Genomic DNA, 19,550 nt, shown 5'->3' on the forward strand with positions numbered 1-19,550 from the left:
GTTAAAACAAAATGTAAATGAGATGCACCCCTTTTCCCTCATTGAAAAATCCAGACACAACTTTAGGAAGACGTCACTGAAAAGTTAATTGTCTGTCAGTGTCCTGGAGTTCTCACTTAAGACCATAATTGGCTTGCAAACTAGTTGTTGTGTCACAAAATGCTGATCTCGTATGTTAAGAGAGGAAGTTTCCGCCTTGAGCAGATGAATGAGAAAACATTTGATTTTGTATTTCTTCCGTTTTTGGTCCCTAGTTACGGAAATAATGATAAAACAGTATCAGCAACCATGACACCAAAACCACATTTAAAATGTCCAGTGCTGCAGTTGTCCAGCAGATGGAGACAGAGACACGACAGGCAACGCCCACCCCTCGTTGGGCAACATGACGTCATGGGGCCTTATCCAGGAAGTAGAAAAACATCAACAATCCTTCGGCTCGGGCGAAGTGTCGAGTAGCCTGGCAGCGAGGCGACGTTAGCGCAGCTTGCTTTTCTCGAGTAGTTCACATTTGTTTATATATTTTTTTTTATATATTAAGTGTTTTGTAGTATCTTAGACATGTCGTTGTTTGGCAAGATATTCGGAGGAGGAGGAAAAGGAGGAAAAGGACCGAGTCCACAGGAGGCGATCCAGAAACTCCGGGAGACGGAGGAGATGCTGACGAAGAAACAGGAATTTTTAGAGAAAAAGATCGAGCAAGAACTGCAAATTGCCAAGAAGAATGGCACGAAAAACAAAAGAGGTGAAACAGCGGGACCTTCGTTTCCTCTAGTTTGTGTTCCTGCTTCTCAAATGTCACGTTCAACGACCCTGAAGCTAAAGCGTCGGCTAGCACGCGAGCTAAGTTGGCTAACTTTCCCGAGCAGTCGTAGATGTCGGCAGCCTCCCCGTGGTGTCTTCACCGCGGACAGTTAACACCCGCGAAAGGTGGATGTTTCATTGATCTCAGGTTGTACTCTCTAACTAGTGGTTATCGGTTCACTAAATATCCCGACCGTCCTTCTCTTTTGCCCACATGGTCATCTTTCCGTGTGATTGATCGGTGCTCGTTCAAAGAGCCGAAGCTTTGGTTTAAAGGTGTGGTCAGCTGTTCAGTGTCTTTCTGCAGGCTGACTGTCAATAAAGATACTGACACGGTGTGCCGGGACAAGGGTTGAGTGTGGTGCTGCAGAGAGGAGCTGGATATCTGTCAGAGAGGTGGGCGTGTTTGCACCTTGGATCAGAAGTCCTCCAGCAGGTCCTGCAGCTGGCACGGAGCTTATTACATAAACTAATAATAACTAATTAACTTAAAGTTGTTCATCAGCATTAATGATGGTCATTATAGAGTTGATATACTGTAGGTACCAGCAGGCTCTGTTCTCATACAGTTTGGTTCAAGCATTAGTTTGGTGTTGATGTCAAACACATCTGGAATCACTAAGAAAGGAGGTCATGCTGAAATGTTGTTGGCGCACTTTGACATTTCGGCTGAGACAGTGGTGTTAAAGGAAAACTCGTGGTGTTGAGGATTATTTTCATTGATTAGTCTGTTTATTATTTTCTTTGTCTGATTCTTTAAAATGTCAGAAAAACTGTGAATAATGGCGACCAGTGTTTCCCAAACCTGAAGGTGCAGCCTGGTTTTGTCCCGATCAACAGTCCGCAACCAAAATATATTCACTTATTAATCATGGAAGAATAAATGAACCAGAAACAATGTTTCAGGGAAGCTGGAATAAAATAAATTCATTAAAATTATTAACCGAGTATCAAAAAAATGTTGGTGATTGATAATCGATTAATCGACTCTGCATGATTTTCTCTTCTCGGGAACATGAATGTCTTACAGCTAATTTAATTGCACGTTGGCTATTAAAGTTGATTTGATTATTACAAATGGAAACATTTGCCTGATGACATCACTGAAGGGAATTTCAGGGCTCAGTGGTGTTGACGTGTGTTAAATAAGAAAGCTTCGAGGCAGCACTTGGCTGTAACACTTTGTGTGCATTGTTTGTATGCTAATTATTTCCCTCTTGAGCTTCACAAAGGCTGACAGACTGACTCAACCCAGCGTGACTCTCTCTGACAGTTTCACTACAGCTGGGCAGGAGTTAGTAGGAGTTAATGGTCGTGGTCATGTGACTGCTACGGATGATCAATTCTCACTTTTTAGGTTTTCCTTTCCGCCCCTCACAAGCTATTTCTTACCTGTCCTGGTTGTTTGAACCGTCACTAACCTGGTAGATTACAAAGTGAGCGTTTTATTTACGGTTACAGTCAGTGGTGGGTCACTAAGATCACAGAGCGTAAGATGTGATACTACCAACTATTTACCTATGTAATCAGGCTGTCATAAGAACCAAACAAAGGACCAGGATCCAAAATTCCTTTCCATTGTCACAGTTATTTTTGTCTCCGTCTCCTCAGCGGCGCTGCAAGCTTTGAAAAGAAAGAAGCGTTACGAGAAGCAGCTCGCCCAGATCGATGGCACGCTGTCAACCATCGAGTTCCAGAGGGAGGCTCTGGAGAACGCCAACACCAACACTGAAGTGCTCAAGAACATGGGCTTCGCTGCCAAGGCCATGAAGTCTGCTCATGAAAACATGTAAGAGCAGAAACGTGGTCGCTGATTAGGAATTTGAGCGATTAACCTGAAAGGAAGCAACCTACTGCTTCTTGGGACTACAGGAGGATTGGAAAACATTCAGTCTGCTGTGAATCAATAGAAATATTATGAGGAATATGATTTGCTGATAATAGAATTTGACCCATATGCAGTAATCCTCTCTAATCCAAACCCATCGACACAGAATGTTGTTTCAATCAGTAACCGTCTCCAAAGACTAAAAAATAGGAAATGCATTGAAAACATTTCACTGCTAAAACGTTAACATCCCTCCAACTTGTAGGTTAAATGGACAACATCTGTGTCAATGTGTTTGGATAAATGAAGCTGTTGAACAGGTACAGAAGTGATTTCTGCTTCGCTCAAACTGTTCATCTCCTTGTTTTCTATTTCAGGGACATCGACAAGGTGGACGACCTGATGCAGGACATTACAGAGCAGCAGGAGCTCGCCCAGGAAATCTCTGACGCCATCTCTAAACCTGTCGGCTTCGGAGAGGAGTTTGATGAGGTGGGTGATGCCTTTCAGACGTTTCATTTTTATGTGAGGTTTCTTTGTGGTGTTTTCTAAATGTGTGAGTGTGAATCAATTCCTGCTTGAAAACGGATGGCTGACTGTCTGCACGGGCCACATTTATTCAGCCTCAGGTTAATTTGACTTCATCAGCGCCTGACTTGTTTTTATTAAAGTGAATGGTTGACCGCTAATGACACCGGATCAACCAGGGACGGCGAGTTCAGCCTCAGACTTGTTACCTTCCATCGTAGTTTTGAAACCCACCAGGATGTTTCTCGAGTCATTCCTCGGTCTGATTCAGAGCAGCTTCACCACAGTTCGTAGTTTTCAGTCATCTGGCGATGACATGGCCCAAAGAATGAATACGCTCTTTCTCAAATTGTTAGTCAACTGACTTGAAGTATTTTAATTTAATTCCAAGTGAAACATTTTACTCACTAAGTGCACAGATGCACAATATTAGGACCAGATGTGGTTCTAGTCAGTCCACCCTGCACAAAAAAGTGCATAAAGTAATGTACTGGTTTATTAGTTCCCAGATCTTTGCTGTTTTTGATGCTCTTATGAATGAGTGAGTGCCGTTCTTCCTTCAGTGTGAATTGCTGTCTTTGTCAGGATGAGCTGCTGGCAGAGCTGGACGAGCTGGAACAGGAAGAGCTGGACAAAAACCTGCTGGAGATCGGGGGAGCGGAGAACGTCCCCCTCCCCAACGTGCCTTCTACTTCGTTACCTTCCAGACCCGGTAAGAGTCCTTCCACATCTCGTGTAACAGACTCGGTGAGCGTAGCTGCAGCATCTTCTGGGAAATGTCCCTGTTCATTAGATGAGAAGATTTAGCTGTTCTAGGGACAGACTGTGTTTCTTGGCTCTTAGTGGTTGCTAGGCGACCGGTCACATAAGCGCAGTTAAACTTTTAATTGGGGTTTTCACGCAGTGTTTACACAGATTAAATAAATACGATTTAAAGGGCTAATTACTGAGATTTAGCAGTGCTGCCGGAGGAATTCTGTGACTCTTGGATCACAGCTGTTGTTTCTCTTATTTTACCTCCAAAAGCCAAGAAAGAGGAGGACGAGGACGAAATGGAGGACCTGCAGCGCTGGGCGATGGAAGCCATGTAAACCCAGCGCCCGCCTCATCGTACCTGCATCAGAGAGAGAAGAGGAAGGAACGGGGAAATGAATGGACTGATAGGATGTTGTGTCTGGGTGTTGTTTGTGTGTCTGAGGAGAGTTGACTGTCTACTTTGTGTAACACTACAAAAAAAAAAAGAAGCAACGATGCTGTAGTCTTTCTTTTCCTGTCCCCTTCACAAATCAAGAGACCCGCTCCTCCTCGCCCGGAGGCTCCGCGCAACGAGCCGCTCGGGGGTCTTTTATTTTGAAGCTCTGTCACTGTAGCTTGGCACCTAATATTTTTACCCTAGATTTTAATCCAATACGAGCACTTGGAGGTCCCTGCGCGGGGCAGGACCATTTCAGAGGCCTGCAGAGTTTATACGTTGGTATCACGCGCTCTGTGGTGCGGTAATCAAGTCGTCCCGGTTGTTGACGTTCTTAACATCGCCGGATGACAAGGGAATTTTCAAGGAAGCTTAATCCTTAAAAAAATTATTTCAAACTCGCGTATTTACCCGTATTTGTGGCGTTTAACTCGCTATTTTGTTTGTTTTTCTTTCCGTTATGACAAAAATAACAACCGTGCACTCCCTTTGTTTCGTTAACTGCTCTGGAAACGGAAGCACAGATGCGCATACGCTGGGTGAAGAAGGTACGAGCTGTGTCCGCCAGAATCCGAACCTCCTCTTTTGTTTCTGGCTGCGTGCTTCGACCCTCCTCCTCCTCCTCCTCACCTCCTGTCCCCATTTCAGCCCCCCCCGAAGGTGTTTCTCACCAGTGGTTCTTGTTATTTGGTGTAAATATCCCAAATGTGTCTCTTATTTTTTTGTATACTGTATTTCTGCCGTCACCGAGAGGCTCTGAAGAGGTTGTGTGAAGCATGCAACTCCAGGAAATCACGATACAGATCACAACGCACAGCGAGACTAGAAAGAGAGAAGGTTATCCGCTTTCATCCGGCTCTGTCTGTCTTGGTCCTTCTCATAAAGGGTTTTGTTTCAAATTGTATAATGTTAAAAAAAAAAGAAGAATAGTAATAATAAACTATTGTCACAACTTATTAACTGCATTCAGAGGAAGATGATGGTTTGTAAAAGATTAGATTATAGTCAATCTACAACATCAGCATTTTGGAGTTTAAAGAGTTAATTCCTTTAGTTTTTCAAACTCATGATGTACATTTTTTACATAGAAAACAAAAAGAGAAACCTAACACGAGGTCAAATGGACAAGCATGTTTGCATTTCTATGTTTTATTTATCCAGATGAGAATATTATTTGCAAAATCATTAAAGGTTTTCAATTCTTTTACTGAAGTTGAAGTTGTATCTTTTCACATTGTTCATGCAGCGTCAAGAGTTTCACCTTCAGCTCATGATGATGAGTTTTAGAGCCGAGCCGAACCAGTGATGCGCACCTGAGATTCATAGTTCATTTCATTTTCGATTAGTCAGTCAATAGAGCGCTAAATGGCCATCATGTTTTGATGTCTTTAAACGAAATGTTTTCAACTAGCGGCACTAAAACTCAAAAATATTCAGTCTGGTGTCGGAGAAAACAAAAGAAAAGCAGCTGATTCATTTTTCAGAAGCTGGAATAAGTGGCATTTTAGTATCAGACTAATTTAAATGATTAATCCAAATGAAAACCATTTTTTTCTGTCAATTAAGTCATTGATGAATTGTGGCGGTTGTAATTCAAATCAACTGAGACAAAAACAATGTCTTAAACCACCATCTTCACTGAGTCAAATAGTGGACAGCAGCGTTTTCTGTCCTGTAGCAGATAAAGTTTTCTGTAAACGGGCTCCAATCACAAACAATTCAAGCTAAACTCACTGTAATCCAGCACATTGTCCATATATTAAAAAGTTATCAGGCCATATAAACTGTTAGTGTGAAATGTAATCTCAGTACCGTGTATGCTGACAAACAGGTGTGTTAAGATTCTGTCTGTCTGTCTGTACAGGTTTTCTCACTGTTGTATAAATTCAGTGGGATGATTGTGTTTTAAAGTAGAGAGACATCATGTCAGAAATGAACTCCATTTGGTCTTTTCTGGACCTCCACACATTCCGCAACAATTTTGGTGCACAATGTTGATCTTGAACAACCTGTCCGCGAAGCGCCGTCGCGAAGTAACTACGTCGGGATTTGGCGACTCTGCGCTTGCGCACTGCAGTCCAACGCTGATGCAAGACATTTTCGGCGCAGCGGTGTGGTGCTGATCGAGGAAGGAAAAAGTAGTCTGTTCTTCGCGAGTTTTCAGCCCGCAAACATGTCAGGAGACGAGGTGAGTCACCCCAGGGGATCTGCTAGCTCCTCCGTGTCGGTGTGTAGACTTGTTGGGCGAAGTTCGTTGAATTATCGGGTTACTTCGGTGATGAGGATGACTTTGGGCCTCCTCGGCGCGGTCCCCCCCTCCCCTGGCCGCGGCAGCCGCACACATGGCCGCAGCGCCGACCGGCCGCAGCGACAAGAAAACATCGAGTTCACGGCTGCATCGCGACCTGTCGCACCGTGACGGGTGATGGTTATTATTCACCGCGGCTCGTCAATCCTCCGCGTCAGCCGCCGTCTTAACTCGAACTGGCGGCTGACGTCAGCTAGGTAGCGTTAGCTGCCCGTTAACGGAGCCGCTCAACGTTTCCTCCCAGAAACAAAAACCCACGAGCTCCGACAGCCGTTTGGATTTCCGACCAATAACCGCGCGTCGCGTGATGACGCGGAAACCGATGGTCGCTCGTGGTCACCGTGTCTTCACGTACATGAAGCTTGTCCAAAGCTTGTCCAACTGAGCAACTTTTTTTTTTTTTTTTTAAACAGGACACGTTTTTTGACGGTTTTTTTGGAGGGGTTAAAAATATTCTGATTCTTGCAGTTTTATATGCACAAAACCCGATATAAGATGGTGAAACGTAGGTTTTTATGTATTTCACAATCAGCTCTTTTATTATTTTACAGCTAATTAAAAATAAGAATAAAAATGTATTTTTTTTTTTTTAATATGGAGAAATATGATTTCCAAAAAAACCACAACTGTTCGTCACATGCTTTGTTCTGTGAGCTTATTGCAGCTGTTCCCATTGACTTATTGTAATGACGTTAAAGCCATGGTGTCTGTACAAATGTGTTAAATTAAAAACTGAAAACAAAGCTTCCAGCTTTCATTTGATCTACATAGACGGTTGGCTTTGTGAAGCTGGACGATTAAAGATAAAATAAAAAAGAATTTGGCCAGATAATGTGATATTGTGACAAGATAGAAGGGATGACTCATTGAATATGTACACAGAGGTTTTAGATAAATGATCATCAATAATGTGGATAAAATGACGCATTGGGTGAAGAAAAATAATAGAACAGCTGTAACGGTCTGTTAAGTTCAGAAAATGACATCACTACTGTAATACAGCCTTTAAAACCAGAAAAAGACACTAATGCCATGTCATGACGTTATGATATATATTCTAATATTATGATATCTATTCCAATATTAGGAACAGGAATCACCAGAGGCCCCTCGATACAATATCACAATACTTAAGTCCCAATACAATATTACTGGGATTTTAACTATTTTGTGATTTTGCTCAGTGTTCTGAGAAAAAACTTCTATTTTGCAATTTATTGCCTTTTTCAACTGAAAATTTAGTCCCCGGAGGAAAACGTAATCTCTCTTAATCAATCGGTTGTCATCCAGCAGCCAGATTAATGCTGTCATGAAAACCTGCCATAAATGCTGCAAGCACCTGACAAATGAATTTATGTAATAGAATGAGGGTACTTGGTATCTGTTTGTCAATAGTACATTTCCACTAAAGATATTGAAATACTGTGCTGTAAAGATCTTTTCCATAGTTTATCACCTAAACTACAGCTGTGCAATGTTCTCAAAATTAAATATCACAAAATGTGTAGTTTTTATTTTGACTTCAAACCCCCCTCTAAATCAATTTAACAAAACGAGTGCAATTAGCAGTTATAGTATTTCCGACAATTGCGTCAGTTAACTGAGATAAGAGTTGTGATACTGCAACTTATTGAAATTATTGTATTCTTGATCAGAGATTTGACAGAAATAAAGTGAAAACGTGCATCATCACCTTTTTCCATATTCCAAATTGACAAATTAAAAAAACAGAAAATAGTCCCATTTGAGCATCTGCAACCGGAGATTGATTTGCCATTTTCTAAACACATCTTAAACTGTCATCATGTTTCATTTAATGTTTTCTGTTGAGTGTAAACTGTGAAACTAACAATGGAACAACTGACTACACACAAATGAAATGGCAGATGAGGATGGTGTAAAAGGGATTATACTCTCCGAGGTGGTTGGATAAATTAAGATATCAAAATGAGCTGAGGAGAATCCCCTAACTGGTATTTGTGTAGAGCAGGACACTCTGTCCTGGAGAAGAAACATTAGTCCCTGACTAACACTGTGAACGCAACACTACGACAAATAGCCAAAGATATCCGCGTAAACTGGTCGGAAAGTTTCCCCAGTTGAGCAGCATTGGGCATCGTTTCATAGTTACCACAGTGCTGACGCTTCTTTTTCTCTCCTTCAGATGATCTTCGATCCCAACATGACCAAGAAGAAGAAGAAGAAGAAGAAGCCCTTCATGCTGGATGAGGAAGGAGGAGAAGGGGTGGGAGGAGAAGAGGCTAAAGAGGTGGAGGCAAAAGAGGTGGAACCAGAAGCTGGAGATGACAAGGAGATGGATTTCGATGAAGATGAAGGCAGGAAGAAAGGTGAGAGATGTCATCACTGACGGCGCCCATGAAAGGCTCACTACTGTTGCATATTCTTCCCACGGCGAACGTTACCTGCGAGTCTGCGATTCGTTGGAGTCAACGAGGGTTTGTTTGTCTTTTCTAGAGCCATCCGATGATTTGAACGACCTGAACTTCTTCAACCAGAAGAAAAAGAAGAAGAAACCCAAGAAAGTGTTTGAAAATGAAGTCGAGGAGGGGTTAAAGGTCAGTCTTGTTCCACGTCTGCCGCTGCTTTTTGATTTGTCTCCTTCGTCTTGTCCTGACCTCATTCCCACGGCCGTCGCTCATCATCTCCCTGCTGAATTTCACTCTTCACTGGTCCAAACCAGGAGCTGAAAATCGAAGGAGAGCAGACGGAGGTGGTGGAGGAGGACAACCTGGACCTGATGCTTCCCACCAAAAAGAAGAAGCCAAAGAAAGTAGACTTTGACGAGGGAGAGTTGCTGGAGAAAGACGACGGTAGGAAGAAATCACCACCTCTTTAACGTAGACAACTAGAAGGAGACGAACGCGTAGTGATGTGTTTCCCTGATGCGTTTGCAGCACTGGAGGATGATGAGGGGAAGAACAACGATGGGATCTCTTTCAGCTCCTCCACTGGACCGGCCTGGGCCGGCTCAGAAAGAGACTACACTTATGATGAGGTAGGACAGTCATCATACTTCCTTGTTCTGTATTCATACACCAATACAAGGCTCTTCTAGTCATTTTGTCCTGCTGACTACTAAGTTCTGTCTTCACAAATCTGAACGCAGACACGATAAACATATTTTAAGATTCAGTGTGACCTAAACTGCGAGAGGATATAATTATACCTGATGATCATTGGAAATGAATATCCACTTTGAAGCTATAAACAAAAAGCCCAGAACTTGCTGCGATGTGATGATTTTTAAATCATCACATTTTAAAATTATCTTCAATTTTGAAGGCATCACTGATAAGTCGTCCGTACATCTAAGGGACCTTTGAAAACAGGAACTGTTAATAATTCATTCGGCCTCTTTTAATGGGGACTAAATGCCAAAACAAGCTTCCAAAGGGGGAATAAGTTGTGGCTCAAAGCTTCAACAACATAATTCTTCTTGTTTACGTCCCTCAAAGCCACCGAACAATAGAAGCTGTAGTTCCAAAACTCAAGTGTTTTACATGACTAAATCTCAGACTTGATGTTTCTCAATGTCAAGGTTGAATCCTTTGTGGGCTCCATGTCCAGAGTCCTACTGTTCTCATGCGCAGGATCCCGTTAAATTCTTGCGAGTCCTTTGTTCAGAGAATATTCAGGGATGCATCACGTGTATCCTCGGGGTCCTTAAAGCACCCGTAATCCCATACGTACGTTCAAGGGCATGATGATGCTCCGCCCGGTTGCAATTTGCCATTAAAAAGATGAACGACGCACACCTACACACTCGCGTGACTGTTCTCCTGATGAAAACTACAGTTGGCTGATTGTGAATTCTGTCTCTTGTCAGCTCTTGAACCGAGTGTTTAACATCATGAGGGAGAAGAACCCGGACATGGTGGCCGGAGAGAAGAGGAAGTTTGTGATGAAGCCTCCTCAGGTGGTCCGAGTTGGAACCAAGAAAACCTCCTTTGTCAACTTCACAGACATCTGCAAACTGTGAGCCTCCCCCTCTGCTCCTCACACACACCGGGTGGATTCACATTCACTTCCAGTTCACCCGGATACTCGTGTTGACTGTCGACTTCTATTTGTGAAAAACAAAATAACGAGTGTTATTTTACAACCTGACCTTTCGCGCTCTTCATCGCAGGTTGCATCGTCAGCCCAAACATCTCCTCGCATTCCTGTTGGCTGAGCTGGGAACCAGGTACGTTTTAGTGTTTTACAGTGATGCAAGTTCGTGATGGTGGTGAATTGTTGAGGCAACGTTTCTGTGTTCACTTAAATGAGAGTTTGATTTGTATTTTTGCTGTGTGCTTTTTTTTCTGATACCAGCGGCTCCATAGACGGAAATAACCAGCTTGTGATCAAAGGCAGATTTCAACAGAAACAGATAGAAAATGTGTTGAGAAGATATATCAGTAAGTGGGAACTTCACATTTTATATTTAATAAGCTAAATCAAATTTCTCTCTCTTCCAATTGAGGCTTTGTCAGTCCACTGTTAACCAAACACACGGATGGATAACTGAACGGGTCTTAAGTGTGTGAAAGTCAATAAAAGTCAATAAAATGTGTAGAGACACTAAAACAGCCACAGAGACCGACTGTAAACGGATACAAAACAACCACGAATGGACACAAAGTGTTTGTAGTTAAAAGAGGCCAAAAAAAACACAGCGACAAACGAAACAACTTCAAACGGACATAAAGCGAGAGATATAAAAGGACCATAAACAGACATATAACCACTACAATGGTGCATAATGACTTGTTGAGATGTGAAACATCAACCAGAGATCAAACAACGGCGCCAGCTCGACTCGACTCGATCAGTTGCTTCTGTGACCCCCTCAATGCCGCATTGTCAGTATGAGGACGCTCCATGTAACTGCCATGACATCATGGAGAAGGTGGGGCAGGATGCTTTTATTGATTTTGACCACGAGTATGTTTTTGGCAACGAAACAAAGGAACGTCTGGACCTCCTCAATTAAACCCAGTGTTGTTTTGCAGGTTGCAATGAATCAAGTATTCCAGTGAATTAAAGATATGCAGACGCTGTAGTCGCTCCGCTGATGAACAATGATGGGTTTGTGCCGGATGTCCTCTGCCGCACAGCGGTGATGCGTTTTCTCTGACCAATCAGCGGTCTGCAGTGTTTTTTACGTTGCCTTCTATTATCGGCTCAGCTTGCTCGGAACCGAGACGAAAGGTGATACCAAACATAGTACCAGGTACCGTCCACAACTTTTACCCAATGGAAAACCACAAAAGCGATTTGAGCCGAGCTCGTAGTGGCAAAGTAAAAGAGGCTCATAACAGATCTACGGTGCGTAGAAAGGGTCTAACAATAATTTATGACATTTACAAAGATAAAGGACATTAGTTGCTCCAACCATAAATGAATCTGTTTCAGTGTGTGAAAGAAGCCTCAAAGTTTTGCTGAGGAATAAGAAAAGAAAAAAATCCTATATTATTTTTTTTGAACTGTCCACCGTGTGTCCTAAGAGTGCAGTTGTCAACTCGTGGAAGACACTTTTAATTGGCTCTGCTCTCAACATATTATTTATGAGTTGCAACCCTCGTACTTCTTTATCATGCCATCGGTCAACAGGCATATACATTGAAGCCGTGTTTGTTCAGCAGTGCTGATAACGTTCTTCTCACCCCCCGCAGAGGAATATGTGACGTGTCACACCTGCCGCTCCCCAGAGACCATCCTGCAGAAGGACACTCGTCTCTATTTCCTGCAGTGCGAGACGTGCCACTCCCGCTGCTCCGTCGCCAGCATCAAGACCGGTTTCCAGGCTGTGACGGGCAAGAGGGCGCAGCTCCGCGCCAAAGCCAACTAAAGGCCATGAAAACTGGGCTCCCCCTCTACTCTCGGCCTCCTCTTTCCCCTCAGACAGGCCGGAGCTGGGGGTCGGACGCCCCCCCTGATTTGCTAAAAGGACTCTCTGAATCGAACTGCGGGAGGGTTTGGCTGTTGTTTAGTTGTGTCATGGCCTGACCAGGCAGGGAGTGAGAGAGTATCGAAAGCTGACAGATGGGGTTCAGGCACCGTAAGCAGATGATGCTCACCACATACACTGTTGGATGCATTTGATTTGTTGTTTGGCTGATGAACGTTCCATCTTCTAGGTTTTTTCATTTGCTGTGATTCTTTATTCCTCCAAGAAAACCCTGATTTAACACAGCTTGAAACCTTCTTCATTCTTTCTTCTCCTGCTTCGAGTACGCCCGACAGGAATATTTCTTCAGAAACAACATTTCTTCACACAACCAGCCAAACTGTAGTTAAGCTAAGTTGATCTGCATTAACAGCTTATTTGCTGTGGTAATTGTAGCCACGGTCGTTTCTTCATTCTTCAGCTCGATGTTGCTAAAACTAAAGCGTATGTCCTTGTTTCTGGTCTGACCCTAAATCACAAAACTGTCCAGAATTTTCTGCCCAAGATTATCATAGAGAAAAATCAGGACACAGGAAGACCCATCAACATACTTCTTCTGTGAGAGGCGCCCAACACAGACCAGCTTCTGATTGTTTTATAGCGGAAAGACGCAAAGTCAAACAACTTGGGGCTGATAAAGTGGAGAGCGACTTTAACAGGGAGGTTGTGTGTGAGATGGAAGTCATTGGTTGGTGCTTTTGTAGCACTGATGAGCAATTGTGTACTTTAATATTTCTTTGACTTCAGATGATGAATCAACAAATTTTATCAAACAGTGGAGATTTGATTGGAACAATTTGAAGAGCAAGCTTCCTGAGCTTAACGCCAGCCCCCTATAAACAGAACTGAGCCGGCACCTCAGAGCGGTCTCCTCCTGCAGGTTATCATGTTCCCGTGTGATTAAAGAAATGCAAATCACAATCATCGAGGATACGAGTTTCAGTTCAGCGATACTGGACGCATGATGTCGCTTGTGTTCTGGTTTGAGAAGGATGTGGATAAGAAGGTCTGGCTGGAATCATTTTAAAACTTGGTTTTTACAAAAATAAAATATTCTACTCTCTCTCTCCATTACTTTCTCTGTGCATCCATCCACATTGCTGCAATAATCCTCTCGAATATTAAATTTAAAAAAAAACTAATCAATATAAAAATCAAACCATAGCGTCTCAAGAAAGTTTGCCCTTTGATGGTTACTTGGACAGTGGCAGGTTCATTTCTTACCTGACTGCTATTTCCAGCAGTGTGATAGCTGAATGTAACACGGGTGCCGTGGTGCTGCTAAATAATGTCTTCAGGTGGCTCAGATTCATCACGTTACTGCAACAAAATTTCACGAGCAGTTTACATTCATCAATATATATTTACTGCACTATATGATAACTACATTTTTGAGATACTGGTGTTTGAGTAACTGTTTGTCTTTCTACCTCTAATTTTTGAGTTTAGGGACGTCATACTTTTCTGACTGCTGGTTCCAATTTTACATTCAAAGTACAAAAATGATCAAATATCATGTATTGAACCCAATTCATAAATAGGGAGACTAGTATTTTATTGTATTTTGAACGTTAGTTCATAAAATGCAGCTCAAAATGCTTTACAAGCAAAAAAAAAACAACATAAAATAAGATATTGCAGTTACTAAGATGACAATCTTTGGATAAAAACAAAACCGTTATGAAGTTTTAAAAGACGAAATATCAAATAAAAACATTGCGTTAAAATTAGGAGGTGGACGCATCCGTTTCGCTTATCGTAAGTAGCCTAAATTTAAACGTGTCCTACCGTACGTAATCAAATTGATACGCGAGCTATTTTTCCACACCGGAAGTGCCCCGCGGTTATCTTCACGCTGATTGGCTGCTTTCGGCTCGCTCTCTGGGCGGAGGAGGAGCTTACGGTGCTAACAGCAGCGACGGAAGTAAAGCGACGTTCAGCCCGTCGTGAAGAACAGTCGAGAACCACGTCTGGCGGTAAAACAACAAAACAAAACAAAACAAAAACATGCCTCGAGTTTACATCGGAAGACTTAGCTATCATGTCCGCGAAAAAGACATCCAGCGATTTTTCAGCGGATATGGAAAACTGATGGAGATCGACCTGAAGAACGGGTGAGTTTTCTGTGGAAACACCAACTCGTGGTGGCCGAGCGTGAACGACGTCACGACCGAAACGTTTCGGCGAATATGTTTGATGTCGGCTTGTAAAGTAGACCGCGCATTGTTTTGTTGGGAGTTTCAGGATTGCGAGCGAAAACGTATCTGGCGTCTTCTTGACTTTGCTGCTGACCGTGTGGCGAATGTCGCATGGCCAACATGGCGTCTTTGTGTTTGCTGAAGCGCGGAGCTAACGTGGGCCCGGCTCACCGGAACCAGCCCGCGAGGTCCGCGTGAATGAACCGTGCAGTAGAAAAATGCACGCGGCTTAACTTTGCGTTGTCTTTTTTTCTTTTTTGTTTTAAACCCATCTTCCCTTTGCAGCTATGGATTCGTGGAGTTCGAGGATAACCGAGACGCGGACGATGCCGTGTACGAGCTGAACGGGAAGGAGCTGTGCGGGGAGCGGGTGATCGTCGAGCATGCCCGAGGACCGCGCCGAGACAGAGATGGCTACGGTGGGGGTTACTGGGGTGGTGGGCGCAGTAAGTGCAGTCTATTAAAAGATATCCTCTCTTCCCTGGTCCCCTTGGGGTGAGGTGTCGATGTGGACTGCACAGGGAGCTGCCGTAGAGTTTCATCCCGACACCTACTATGAAACTAGCTCTAGATGTTTACAGATACTCATTTGGCTTGTGATTTTTTTTCAGGTACACCGTCAAGGTTTATAGTCCGGAAGTCCTGAATTCCATGTTATTGAGTCACGTGGCCGCAAGTTTATTATAGCTCAGCTTGCATGCAAACCATATATAGCTGTAAGATTGTGCAGAGTGCCGTTAATCTCTCAAGTGCATTCATGTTTATTACATTATGCAGTTGACCCACCACATGGAAAAATACTAATGCAATCAGGACTCATCTGCATTTTTATATTAATTAAAAAAAAAAAAGAAGTTTTTCCATGGTTTCCATTTCATCCAGTTCTCAGTTTCGACCACCAAGGGTTAGTAACCTGCAGGTCTTTGCTCCTCCTCTGTAATCATGGACCACACATGGTTGGTCTGTGGTTTATTATTGCCAAGGAGCAGCAATCTGCACATCAGAGCGTTGAAATAGCAGACTTCAGTGTCTAGGCTTTAGCGTTGGCATTAGGTAAGATAGTTTTCTTAACGTGGATTGCAAAAATTCTCTTGGATCATATTTTGGCGACCTCTGTAAGGGTCTCAATTTACTAATTTGTTGTTTGCGCCACAGGAAAACAAAAAAAACAACCCTACTCAGATGATCTCTTCAGACCTAGCTAGTGTAGTATCAGCTGCATCATTAGGACTAGACAAACATTTTCATGTGAAATGTGTATTTCTAACTTTGGTATTATTTGTTATATTCAACATTAACAAAAGTCCTTGATGTTTCAATTTGAAAGAGTCCAGTTGCGGGCTGAGGCTGAGAGTCCATTGAGGCTAAAGATGACTGGCTAAGATGACTGCCTGTCCCGTTTGGCCTTGGCTTTCACCTTACAATGTGTGTGTGACCTTTGCCCCCCCCTTGATCCTTGGCTGACCTAACCGGAAGCCATGATGACAGCAGCCTTTTGCCAATAGACCAGGGGCGATGGTGAGGATTGCCATTGGTTTCTATGTTGACAGCAAACATGAGTGGATCGGCTCTAGTAAAGAACTTACAATATAAAGAAATGTTGTAAGTGAAAAACTGGAAAAGAAAATTTCAGAGTGGCATCCGGTAAAACAACAAATACCAATTTCCAAAAGATTGGTGTATTCTTTACACCGCTGTTATTAAATTAGATTGAACAATGTCCTTGATGTGGATGCCTCCTTTCTGTTTGTTTTACAGGGTTCAGAGGTCATGAAAGAACATCACTGTCCATTTGTTTATGCAGCTAAAGCATCACAATGTGATGTACTGAAGTACGACAGGCTTTGTATTGCCGGAAACGGATGCAGTGGTGTTCTTTGCAGCAGAGAACAACTTCAAAATGCTGAACAATATAATCTTTAAAGAGCCCGTGCAGAGGCTTGTAGATCACCTATCTGACGCTTATCTGTGTTTTTAAATGGGATCAGAGGGACCCCTTTCATTAAGTTCAAATTTATACCGCCTTTGAACTTTGATCTGGCAAGTCACTGCCTTGTGTCCATTTGATAACTAGTAGTTCTTTGTGTCAGTTAGTTGTTTCTAACTTGTTTCGTGTGCTGTTGTTTTTAAAGGTAGCGGTTACAGCAACCGGAGCCGCACTGGCAGGGACAAGTATGGACCTCCAGTCCGTACTGAGTACCGTCTCGTCGTGGAGAACTTGTCCAGCCGCTGTAGTTGGCAGGACCTGAAGGTAAACATGTGAACACAAACAACTGTTGTTTCAGTTAACTGTGGTGAAAACCAAAACGGTTTACACCAGTTAAGTGTTTAGACTGAATGAAATTGTCTACACATTAAGGTTGTTTTTTTTTTCTTCACATTTTCTGTGTCCACCAGGATTTCATGCGTCAGGCAGGAGAGGTGACCTACGCAGACGCCCACAAGGAACGCACCAATGAGGGAGTGATCGAGTTCAGAAGCCAGTCCGACATGAAGAGGGCTCTAGACAAGCTGGACGGTACAGACATCAACGGGCGGAAGATTCGTCTGGTGGAGGACCGGTCTCGCAAACGAAGGTCCTACTCTGGCAGCCGCTCCAGGTGGGCACACCGTTTCATGACTGAATAGATTCTTTGATGCTCGACTGTTGCGGATTTAAGAAAAGTCTGAGCTAAGCTCTTTTGTTAACCTAGTGTTGCTAATAAACTAGTAACACTCATGTCTGTCAAGAATCTGTTGTTGCTTTGTTCTTGACTTTTGTGCTGTTGTTCTCAGATCTCGTAGTCGCCGTCGCTCCCACAGCAGGAGCCACCGCAGCTCAAGGAGTCGCTCCAGATCCAACTCCAGGTGAGGATGGATGTAATCGATGCAAATTATCAAGAAAATGAAGAATTTAGTTCCAATTAAAGTATTGGTTTAGATGGATTATGTGCAGGGGGTATTGTTTCAGTGCAACATACTCATGCAGACAAATAAATAAGTGAAATTAAGCGATTTCCCTATTCCTACAGGTCTCGTTCCCGTAGCAACAAGAGACGCCATCATTCCCGCTCCAGGTCTGGGAGGAAGTCTCGCTCCAAGTCGGGAGACAGCAAATCACGGTCCCGCAACCGCAGGTCCCGTTCTCGATCACGCAAATCCAAATCTCGTTCGCACTCTCGCAAATCTCTGTCCCGTTCAGCTGAGCGGAAATCCAAGTCCCGCTCAAAGAGCCGCTCTAAAGTGAAGTCAGAGCGGGATTCTCGTAGTCGATCGAAAGAATTGTCTGGTGAGAAGAAGTCCCGCAGTCGCTCAGCTTCCCCGGTAGAAAATGGAAAGGAGGAGCATGCTGCCAAATCTGCCTCCCGCTCGCCGTCCCCACAGGAGGACCAGCGTTCCAAGTCGAGGGAGAAACGCTCGAAGTCCCGCTCGAAGTCTCGCTCGAAGTCCCGCTCAAAGTCTCGCTCAAAGTCCCGCTCAGTTTCTCAGGATTAGTGGAGGTGGAGAAGTTTTCTTATGGTTGAGCGTGATCCTCATGCTGTACATAGTGAGCGGTGTTGTTATCACTGACTTGTGCTCCTGACTCGCCTACTTTTCTCCTTCACGCTTGCACATGTCATAGATGCAGTTTATTAGACGATGCACACCAGCTCCAGACCTGCTGTTTTGGAATTATTTTAGATTGTCTCCAAAAAATAGTTAATTTGCCTGAATTATTTTCTAAAACATAGGCGCTAGTCTTAAAATCTTTAGAGCTGAAGTAGTTTAAGTCCCATAAATTTCTACTTGAATGGTCGACTTCAGGTTTGTCACCGAGCCTGTTTACATTAAAAGCCATTTATAGTTTAGTCAAGATCGAGTTGTCTTAAGTGTACCTTTTGTTACAGATTTTTTTGGTTCTTGGATGGACAGTTAATTACTATTGTTTCTCCTAATATCTGGAGTATCCATCAGGCATCGTTTAGTTAACTTTTGTACTCGTTTGGACTGCATGATTGTGGGAGAAAAGTAGCACTTGGCCACGGCACTGGAGCGGCTTTCCTTTTGATCTGCAGCCTCAACAATTGCTTTTTCAAGGAACCGATCAATCATGGTGTTTAACAATGCGTATCCAGGATGCAAGAACGTGTACCACAGAACTGCATATTTACAAGAAAATAAGGGTTTGTATTTCATTGTTGAACAACTTGCATTGTATGTGAATTATTATGATCCCTTTTTAACCTCTTGTACAGAGATGGTAATCAGCAAAAAAAAATGTTTTGGTTTTGTAGCTACAAGTTTTTTGCTTTTGCAGTCTTTAAATTTGATTGTAGCTTTAATGTGGTATCACATGGTTCTCGCATTTTCTACATTTCTTTGATTGATACTCTGTTAAAGTCATTTTCTGTTGTTTTTTTCTGCACGTTTAATGAAGGGGTTACAGTTCTGTCAGGTCTATGCATATTTAAAGTGTGCAGATCTGACTGGAGATTTTTTTTTGATTACATGAATTCATCTCTCTGGAAGGTCTGCAGCTGGGTTCATAAACATCAGACTTCCTGAATGCATCCACTCTCCCATCTTGTGGAACACATGTTATCTCATGTCTTTTTTTTTTTTTAAATTTTATTGTATTATGTTCTATTAAAGAATTTAATGACAAAAAAAAAATGCCGTTTGACGTTGCTTTGTATCCGGATTACTGAAGCGTTGACTGCGGTATCGACATGACCTATATCCAGCTAATTATATAATAAATGCTATTTATTAAGGGATGG

General features: G+C 42.9%; 3 protein-coding genes across 4 annotated transcripts; all 3 read left to right on the forward strand.

Annotated features, from left to right (window-relative positions):
• The first annotated feature begins 408 nt into the window (after nt 1-408).
• LOC138618230 (charged multivesicular body protein 4b) lies at nt 409-5,556 on the forward strand. Its single transcript, XM_069693817.1, has 5 exons — nt 409-745; nt 2,416-2,593; nt 3,010-3,124; nt 3,746-3,872; nt 4,187-5,556. The coding sequence occupies exons 1-5, from the start codon at nt 562-564 to the stop codon at nt 4,249-4,251; spliced, it is 669 nt and encodes a 222-aa protein (XP_069549918.1). The 5' UTR covers nt 409-561; the 3' UTR covers nt 4,252-5,556.
• An 856-nt stretch (nt 5,557-6,412) lies between these two features.
• Nucleotides 6,413-13,687, forward strand: eif2s2 (eukaryotic translation initiation factor 2, subunit 2 beta). The gene is made up of 9 exons (XM_069693816.1): nt 6,413-6,540; nt 8,825-9,008; nt 9,136-9,236; nt 9,362-9,491; nt 9,576-9,676; nt 10,508-10,656; nt 10,811-10,867; nt 10,996-11,081; nt 12,339-13,687. Exons 1-9 carry the CDS (start codon nt 6,526-6,528, stop codon nt 12,512-12,514), a joined length of 999 nt encoding a protein of 332 aa, XP_069549917.1. The 5' UTR covers nt 6,413-6,525; the 3' UTR covers nt 12,515-13,687.
• Nucleotides 13,688-14,515: 828 nt separating this feature from the next.
• LOC138618232 (serine/arginine-rich splicing factor 6-like) lies at nt 14,516-19,435 on the forward strand. Of its 2 annotated transcripts, none has more exons than XM_069693820.1 (6): nt 14,516-14,727; nt 15,097-15,257; nt 16,944-17,062; nt 17,209-17,411; nt 17,587-17,658; nt 17,823-19,435. In XM_069693820.1, the coding sequence occupies exons 1-6, from the start codon at nt 14,621-14,623 to the stop codon at nt 18,283-18,285; spliced, it is 1,125 nt and encodes a 374-aa protein (XP_069549921.1). In that variant the 5' UTR covers nt 14,516-14,620; the 3' UTR covers nt 18,286-19,435. The 2 variants fall into 2 exon arrangements, with proteins under 2 accessions (XP_069549921.1, XP_069549922.1); XM_069693821.1 differs by having other exon boundaries at nt 15,097-15,230.
• Nucleotides 19,436-19,550: the final 115 nt, after the last annotated feature.

The sequence above is a fragment of the Brachyistius frenatus genome, unplaced genomic scaffold (genome assembly GCF_029030835.1).
Source record: "Brachyistius frenatus isolate BFR_SWC_R1_liver_20210118 unplaced genomic scaffold, ASM2903083v1 Contig_16, whole genome shotgun sequence".
Lineage (NCBI taxonomy): Eukaryota > Metazoa > Chordata > Actinopteri > Embiotocidae > Brachyistius > Brachyistius frenatus.